At 41.3% G+C, this 9,192-nt stretch overlaps 1 protein-coding gene across 2 annotated transcripts in view; it reads right to left on the reverse strand.

Moving 5' to 3' along the window:
* ANAPC5 (anaphase promoting complex subunit 5) overlaps window positions 1-9,192 on the reverse strand; it is a 44,635-nt gene that overhangs the window by 23,137 nt on the left and 12,306 nt on the right. For both annotated transcript variants that reach the window (XM_017544259.2, XM_017544260.2), the window contains exons 5-7: window positions 8,659-8,725; window positions 4,277-4,378; window positions 2,656-2,846 (exon numbers count right to left, since the gene is read on the reverse strand). In XM_017544259.2, the coding sequence (XP_017399748.1) occupies window positions 2,656-2,846; window positions 4,277-4,378; window positions 8,659-8,725 (360 nt within the window). The remainder of the gene's footprint in view (window positions 1-2,655; window positions 2,847-4,276; window positions 4,379-8,658; window positions 8,726-9,192) is intronic.

Raw genomic sequence — 9,192 nt, forward strand, 5'->3', positions numbered from 1 at the left:
TTGAATTCAGCCTGGGAGACAAGAACGAAACTCCAACTCAAAAAAAAAAAAAAAAAAAAAAAAAAAAAGTATTTTGAGGAGTCCCACTTCTGTAATTTTTTTTCCTTTAAATCTCTGTTCAAATATTAAGTTGGCAAAGATCAAGGAGGGCTGACCTGCTACCTTTATATTTAAACAGAGATTTACAAATTAAAGGAGTAGGTGATCTATGCATGTACCTGGAGTAACAATGTTACTTAGGAAAACAAGAGCACTTCACTATCACTATCTAACCCCTTATCCTGGTCTATCACTACAAGACATATTACAACTATGCTTAGGATTGTTTTTTCCCTATCTCCCCTGATATAAGCTCTATAACAGGGTTTTGTTTTGTTTTTTTTTCCCTTTTTCACTGCTGTATCCCTAGTAACTATCCCTAGTGCCTAGTATACAGTAAATGCTCAATAAAGTGCTACAAGGATTTTCAAAAAATCCTTTTAGCTAAGTGACAAAGATTTACACAGGCCCATAGATCCAGGATCAGAAACAAAGAAGCCTGGGCCTGAGTAAATCAAGAATTAAGGAAAATGTACACATTAATAAAAATCTACCTTTCCTCATTTATATTCTGTGCAATTAGCTGTCTATCCATTGATAATACTGTAAACATAAACAAATTCTGAGCTGGGTGCAGTAGCTTACACCTGTAATCCCAGCACTCTGGGAGGCCAAGGTGGGAGGCTCACTTGAGGCCAGGTGTTCAAGAAGAACCTGGGCAACATAGCGAGACCTCGTCTCTATATTTTTAAAAATAAAAAGAAGAAATTCTGTTCATCAAAAGATTATTTGTATCCAGAAGGCTGTATACAAATTTCTAACCCTCAGGGGAAGCAGTTCCTAACTAAGTTAAACAGTTTGCTGGCAAATATTAAAAATGGCATTGCTATTATTTTTGAGTACATAAAAAAATGAAAGGCTCTGATCAAGAGGTTATTAAATCTGGGAAGACCAAAAGAAGTTAATTATTACAGGATATCATGGACTTTCACAAAAATCACAGTTTTGAGGAGCCTTAAACATTTTTGGATACAACCATCAATCTGATGTTTGAATGCCCTTAATGACACCCTTGGTCTAGGCCTGAGCACCCCACTGATGCTTTCCTCAGAGGGTTATATAAAGGGAAACTGTTGCCTTACAATGAGCAGAAATACTTTGTCCCCTGACTTACACTTATTTACCACCTCTCAATCTTGTCCAGTAGCCATACCAGTAGCCATACCCTCGATCAATCTAAGCTCTTTTCCGTGACATTTTACTACATGAAGACGTCAAATATATGCTTGGATAAGACATTTTTCTCCAGGATGAACATCTCACCTCCCTTCCACCTTATTTATATGATACAGCTTTGAATGTCTCAACACCCTGAGACGGTTCCCCACACAAGCTTCAGTTTGTCTATGTCCCTTTTAAAACCTGACAACTGGGTGGGCCCAGTGCTTCACACTTGTAATCCCAGCACTTTGGAAGGCCAAGGTGGGAGAACTGCTTGAAGCCAGGAGTTTGAGACCAGCCTGGGCATTGTGGTGCATGCCTGAGTCATAGCTACTCAGGAGGCTGAGATGGACTGCTTGCTTGAGCCCAGGAGTTTGAGGTTACACTTAGCTATGATCATATCACTGCACTCCACCCTGGGTGACAGAGTGACGCCTTGTCTCTTAAAAACAAAAACCTGACAACCAGAAATAAAAAGAATTCCCTAGGTGTTGCCTGACACACAGAGAAAGGGATAGAAGTCTCAATTATTGAACTGTGGACACTATACTCCCACTAATACACGCTATATGGTCTGTATTCAAAGATGCCTATAGCAGAGACCACACTTCTCTCAACTGGTAAAAAGCCACAGGGCAGGAGGGGGGTAAAGGGATCTTTCAATTAGTAATTTCCCACCTTTCACCATTATTCACATTATTTCATTATTTCCAGGATAGTCTCCACGTTCTGAAAGTTGTTTTATCTACTTAATTCTATTTACTAAAAAATAACCAATCAATTTTCCTATTTCTAGTCATTAAAAACACAGGCATATGGAGGTAGCAGTATAAACCAGTGTCACCTGACTGAGCTGCCTGAATTCTACCCAAAAGCAAACGTGACTTTTAGTAAGCCTATGTAGTCTTTCAGTAAAGGCACTGGATGAAAACTTCTGCAACTGCCTTTTGGCTTTTTGAAATACTAAAAATAGCTTCTGCATCCCCATTTTTTACCTCCAAAAAATCCTTTAGGGACTCTGTGGCCTAATGACCTAATTTCCTTTTCGCTGAATGGCCTGTTGTTCTTAGAAGTAATCGAGGAGGCCAGGCACTAAGACAGCAATGTTAAATGATGACACCAGGGGGCAGACTATTTAGGCAGAAGGTTTTCATTAACTTCGCTCCAGTGCAAAAAAAGTTCCCTCTATGGAAGTTACCAACTAGTTCAGGTTGATGAGTTTCTTTCTTTTCTTCTTTTTAAAAAATACATTATTTTTTAAAATGCATCGCAATTAACATTTGAGAGTTCATTTCTTCCATTTCTTTTCCCTTTTTTTCTCCACAAAATAGCAGATCTTTTATTGTCATCAGTTAATTCAATTTGTGCATGGACAAAAGTCTATTATAAACTTACTAGTGACCGAATCGGCAGTGCAGGGCGGCAAGATTCAGAGCGGCGTATCTCAAGCTCCGGCCATAGCCCTCTTCCCCGTTACTTTTGCTTTCGGCTCCAGTAAGAATCAGACGATCAAAATAATGAAGGAGGCTGTGTGTTGAACTGAAAACATCTTGGACACGGAGGTTGTTTAAGTAGCTGAGATAATGCTAAAACAAGAAATAATCGATGTATTTTAAATGCTGTAACTATCTCTTGGGTAAGACAACTGCCGAGAGTTTCACTGGCTACAAACACTAGTGTATCCCATGCCCTTCTAATAAGATGGTCATAATTTAGCTTAATCTTTTCTCTAGAGGCAGAATAAAACAACTTCAAGACACATTCCCCTAGTGGGAATCCACAAATTAAAAATGGAAGTTCCATTAGTATTTGTGTCAGTTTTTTTTTTTTTTTTGAGACGGAGTTTCGCTCTTGTTACCCAGGCTGGAGTGCAATGGCGCAGTCTCGGCTCACCACAACCTCCGCCTCCTGGATTCAGGCAATTCTCCTGCCTCAGCCTCCTGAGTAGCTGGGGCTACAGGCTGCACCACCATGCCCAGCTAATTTTTTTTTGTATTTTTAGTAGAGACGGGGTTTCACCATGTTGACCAGGATGGTCTCAATCTCTTGACCTCGCGATCTACCCGCCTCGGCCTCCCAAAGTGCTGGGATTACAGGCGTGAGCCACTGCGCCCAGCTTGTGTCAGTTTTACCTTAAATATACTCCACTCTGCCACTGGTTACGTGGGCGATAGAGGAGAATAGTGGGGCTTACCGAGTTCAAATATCAAGGAAAACTGAGTATTCAAAATTAAAGATTCTAAAACCTGAATTAATTTACAAATTATAAAATTTTTATTAATGTACAAGTTAAAACACATTGAGATTTACTAGTTTCCTAAGTTAATTATTTTCATTTTTTTTGAGTCACTGAAACTTCCCTAACAGGCAGATCTCAGTTACTAGGAAGCACAATAGATACATTTCTACATTCAAATATTATCAAGAAAATTTTCCGAGTAAAAAAATCCATTAAGGAATGGTATTACTGGAACTTTAAAAATAAACAAACACTGACAAAAGAGGTAAAGGGAAAGAGTTTTTCAGCCTCAAAACTGTCGTTTGGGTTGGGCGTGATGGCTCATGTCTGTTATGCTAGCACTTTGGGAGGCTGAGGCAGGGAATCACCCGAGATCAGGAGACCAGCCTGGCCAACACGATGAAACCCTGTCTCTACTAAAAGTACAAAAGTTAGCTGGGCATGGTGGCTCATACCTGTATTCCCAGCACTTTGGGAGGCCGAGGCGGGCAGATGACGAGGTCAGGAGATCGAGGCCATTCTGGCCAACATGGCAAAACCCCGTCTTTACTAAAAGTACAAAAATTAGCTGGGTGTGGTGACAGGTGCCTGTAATCCCAGCTACTAGGGAGGCTGAAGCAGGAGGGTTGCTTGAACCCGGGAGCTGGAGGTTGCAGTGAGCTGAGATTGCCCCACTGTACTTCAATCTGGCGACAAAGCAAGACTCTGTCTCCAAAAAAAAAAAAGTAGCCTTGTCATTCCTTTCCAACACAGCAACAAATTCTGGGAAAGACTTACCGCTTCAGCAAAATCAGGATTAAATTTCAACAAATTGTTTAATTCCTTCTGCAAGGAAGCTGGAGTGAGGGCTTTAGTCTCATCATTCTTTAGCAAAGAGGCCTGAAATTTAAAAATGGTAACTTAGTAGAAAGAAATGGTCAAGAAACTTATGAAAAGATATACTAACTAGCATCACCTGATTATTTTCTTTTCTACAAAGGTCCTTCAGGCTCTGGCCCCTCATCTCGCCAGCCTTAGCTGGCCTTCCCTCATTCCAGGTACGCTGAAGGTGGACCCTGCCACATGCTCTCCTCTTGACCATACACAACACTGTTTCCTCTTTCAGAAACATGAAGCCTCCCGCCCATTACTCCCCAGCCACATGCTACCCCAGGCTGAGCAAACCCATACCCACATCTAGCTCATCCTCCGGGCCACCTGCTTCTGTCACCTTCTAAATGAGGTGAGATCCTATAAGCCCCTACATGCTCCCATAAGCCCTCTGCACTTACGCTTCCTGTAGCACTATCAAACTATAGTAAAATTGCTAGTCTGACCCCAGCCCAGACTGTAAGCTCCTTTCAGGCAGGTAACGTCTTTACTTCTTGCTGTATTTCCAGTGCCTGCATAGGGCCTTATGGGAGCCAGGTGCCTTGTGGTACCCCTACATATTTGTTTCATACAAATGATATCAGCAACAATTATATGAAATATATAGAAAATTAGCTGCAAATTAAATGTTTATATTTAACTGGGTTATAGATACTTCACTCCAATTTTACCTTGATGAGTATTTCTGTAAGTAAAATAATTTCTAAGGGCAGGGTATAGTGATTGATGCATGTAATCCCAACACTTTGGGAGGCAGAGGCTGAGGCAGGCAGAGGCTGAGGCAGGAGTACTGTCTGAGCCCAGGAGTTCAAGGACAATCTGGGCAATATACTGAGACCTCATCTCTATTTAAAGACAGTAATTTATTTAAAAAAAATTTTTTTTAAGTAAAAATAATTTCTAATTCTATTGTTAATTTATATCATTATAGAAAATTATTGGCCAGGCTCGGTGGCTCATGCCTGGAATCCCAACACTTTGGTAGGCTGAGGTGGGTGGATCACCTGAGGTCAGGAAATTGAGACCATCGTGGATAACACAGTGAAACCCCATCTCTACTAAAAATATAAAAAATTAGCTGGGCATGGTGGCAAGTGTCTGTAATCCCAGCTACTCGGGAGGCTGAGGCAGGAGAATTGCTTGAACCCAGGAGGCAGAGGTTACAGTGAGCCAAGATCATAGCATAGCACCCCGACAGAGCAAGGTTCCATCTCAAAAGAAAAATAAAATTATTATGTAGGTGTAGTATGGAGAAAAATAACTCCGAAAATACAGAAAAGCTACAGAAGAAAACAAAAATGTTCCGCAATCACACCACCAGAAACAACATTATTAATATTTTACTGTATATTATCTTTGTTCTGTATGTGTGTGTATATACGTTACATGTCATATTCTAATTTTGTTAAAAAATAATGTGTATACACATTAAACTTATAATACAGCCTTATTGTAAACTTACATTGTGTATACACATTATATTTTTAACACGTTTTTGTTTTTCTTGAGACGGAGTCTCGCTCGGTCACCAGGCTGGAGTGCAGTGGTGTGATCTTGGCTCACTGCAACTTCCGCCTCCCTGGTTCAAGTGATTCTCCTGCCTCAGCCTCCCAGGTAGCTGGAACTACAGGCATACCCAGCTAATTTTTGCATTTTTAGGAGAGACGGAGTTTCACCATGTTGGCCAGGATGTTCTCAATCTCTTGACCTCATGATCCCCCTACTTCAGCCTCCCAGAGTGCTGGGATTACAGGTGTGAGCCACCTTGCCCAGCCAACACATTATATTTTTAACAAAATCAGAATATGATATGTAACTTTACTTCCTATTATTTTAATACCGTAAACTTTGTCTCATCATCAAATAGTCTCAGAAAATATGATTTCTTTTTTTTTCTTTTTTTAGAGACAGAGTCTTGCTCTGTTGCCCAGGCTGGAGTACAGTGGCACAATCTTGGCTCACTGCAACCTCCACTTGCCAGATTCAAGAGATTCTCCTGCCTCAGCTTCCCAAATAGCTGGTATTACAGGTGTCCACCATTACACCTAGCTAATTTTTTGTATTTTTAATAGACAGCACTTCACCATGTTGGACAGGCTGGTCTCGAACTCCTGACCTCAGGTGATCCACCAGCCTCAGCCTCCCAAAGTGCTGAGAATACAGGCGTAAGCCACTGCACCCATCCTGAAAATATGATTTCTAAAGCAAAAATATTAACCTTTTCACTGTCAAATTTACTGTAAATACTTTTTCCCACTTTCTTGCTTGCCTTTTAATTTTTTCAACTTTTACTTACTTATTTATTTAATTACTTATATATGTATTTATTTTGAGAGGGAGTCTTGCTCTGTCGCCCATGCTGGAGTACAGTGGTGAAATCTTGGCTCAACCCAGCCTCTGCCTTGTGGGTTCAAGCAGTTTGCCTGCCTCAGCCTCCCAAGTAGCTGGAACTACAGGCACGCGTCACCATGCCCAGCTAATTTTTGTATTTTAATAGAGGCAGGGTTTCACCATGTTGGTCAGGATGGTCTCAAACTGCTGACCTCAAATGTTCTGCCCACCTGGGCCTCCCAAAGTGCTTGGATTATAGGCGTGGGCCACCAAGCCCGTCCTATTTGCCTATTATGTTAAAACAAGTCTTGACATGGAGATGCTTTTAATTTTTATCTGAAAATCAAATTATCTTCTCTTACATGTTTTCTTCCACAGCTTTCTTTTTTTTTTTTAAGATGGAGTTTTGTTCTTGTTGCCCAGGGTGGAGTGCAGTGGTGTGATCTCGGCTAACTGCAACCGCTGCTTCCCAGGTTCAAGAGATTCTCCTGCCTCTGCCTCTGAAGTATTCCACAGCTTTTATGTTAGAAAGTTTGGCAGGGCACAGCAGCCCACACCTGTAATCCCGGCCTTTTAAGAGGCCAAGGTGGGTGGATCACCTGAGGTCACAAGTTCAAGACCAGCCTGGCCAACATGGCAAAACCCCATCTCTACTAAAAATATAAAAATTACCTGGATGTGGTGGTACACACCTGTAATCCCAGCTACTCAGGAGGCTGAGGCAGGAGAATCACTTAAACCCGGGTGGCAGAGGCTGCAATGAGCTGATATCATGCCACTGCACACCAGCCTAGGTGACAGAGTGAGACTCTGTCTCAAAAAGATAAAAATAAAAAAATAAGCTTTGGCTGTGGCCAGGCACAGTGGCTCACATGTGTAATCCAAACATTTTGGTAGGCCGAGGCAGGCAGATCACTTGAGGTCAAGAGTTCGAGACCAGTCTGGCCAACATGGTGAAACCCCATCTCTAATAAAAATACATGAATTAACTGGGTATGGAGGCATGCACCTGTAGTCCCAGCTACTCCAGAGGCTGAAGCACAAGAATCACTTGAACCCGAGAGACAGAGGTTGCAGTGAGTTGAGATCACACCACTGCACTCCAGCCTGGGCAACAACATAGCGAGATGCAGTTGCAAAGAAAAAGAAAAGAAAAAAACAGTTTTGGCGGGGCGCCATGGCTCACGCCTGTAATTCCAGAACTTTGGGAGGCTGAGGTAGGAAGGTCACCTGAGGTCGGGAGTTGGAGACCAGCCTGGCCAATGTGGTGAAACCCCATCTCTACTAAAAATACAAAAATCAGCTGAGTGTGATGGTGCACGCCTGTAATCCCAGCTACTTGGGAAGCTGAGGTACGAGAACAGCTTGAACCCGGGAGGCAGAGGTTGCAGTGAGCCGAGATTGTGCCACTGCACTCCAGCCTGGGCAACGCTCTAGACTGGGCAAGAGTGATATTTCTGTCTCAAAGAAAAAAAAAAAAAAAGAAAGAAATGTTTGGAGCAAAGTATATTACTATCTGCAACTGGAATTATTTATTTTTAAAAAGATGAAATGGTGGCTGGATAGAGGGTGGTTATATAAGTAATAAATAGGACAATATTAATTGTAGAATCGAAGTAATAGGTACCATACATTGCTTTTCAGGCTGTCTTTATGTTTGAAAATGTTTACAATAAAATGTTGAGAGAAGAGAAGCAAGTCTTTTAAATCACACGGTTTTAGGCTGTTAGTCATATATCATTACTAAATGAACCTGGATTATAATTTTAATAGAAAAATAAAATCACACACAAAATAGGAAGGGGCACAAAGCTACAAGTGCATCGTCAGTGAGGCAGAAAGGACCAAGAGTAAAGGCTGACACAGATTCCCTAAGAAACCTTCGCACATAACAGGCCTATGCCACAACCGTGTCACAGGACCAGAAGAGGTCATGATAAATTACAGAATTAACGTACCTGTTGAGAAAGAAAAAATTCTGCTTGTTTTTGGGACAGAGGCCCACTGCAGGATACCTCCTCTTCTCTGGAAAAAATTTTAAAAAAAAACAAAAATAGTAAAGAATTACACAAAAGTGAAAATGACATTTATAAAATCAAGCGGATTCTTATATCTAAAGAGTGCAAAAAATTTAATTCTCTCCTCAGAAATAGAAAAGAAAAACTTCAAAAGTGATGTTGAGATCAATACACAGAGCCCAGAAAGAAGCCCTGGCATGCATGGTCAAATGATTTTTGGGAACAGCACCAAGACCATCTGATAGGAAAAGGCCAGCCTTTCCAACCAGTGATGCTGGGGAAACTGCACATCCACATGCGAAAGAATGAAGTTGGACCCTTATCTAATACCATATACAAAAATTAACTCACAAGGAACCAAAGATGTAAATGTGAGGCCGAAAAAATAAGATCTTACTTCCACCTGCTAGTAATAAAAAATAATAATAGCCGGGCGCGGTGGCTCACGCCTGTAATCCCAGCACTTTGGGAGGC

Source organism: Cebus imitator, unplaced genomic scaffold (genome assembly GCF_001604975.1).
Source record: "Cebus imitator isolate Cc_AM_T3 unplaced genomic scaffold, Cebus_imitator-1.0 Scaffold169, whole genome shotgun sequence".
Classification (NCBI taxonomy): Eukaryota; Metazoa; Chordata; class Mammalia; order Primates; family Cebidae; genus Cebus; species Cebus imitator.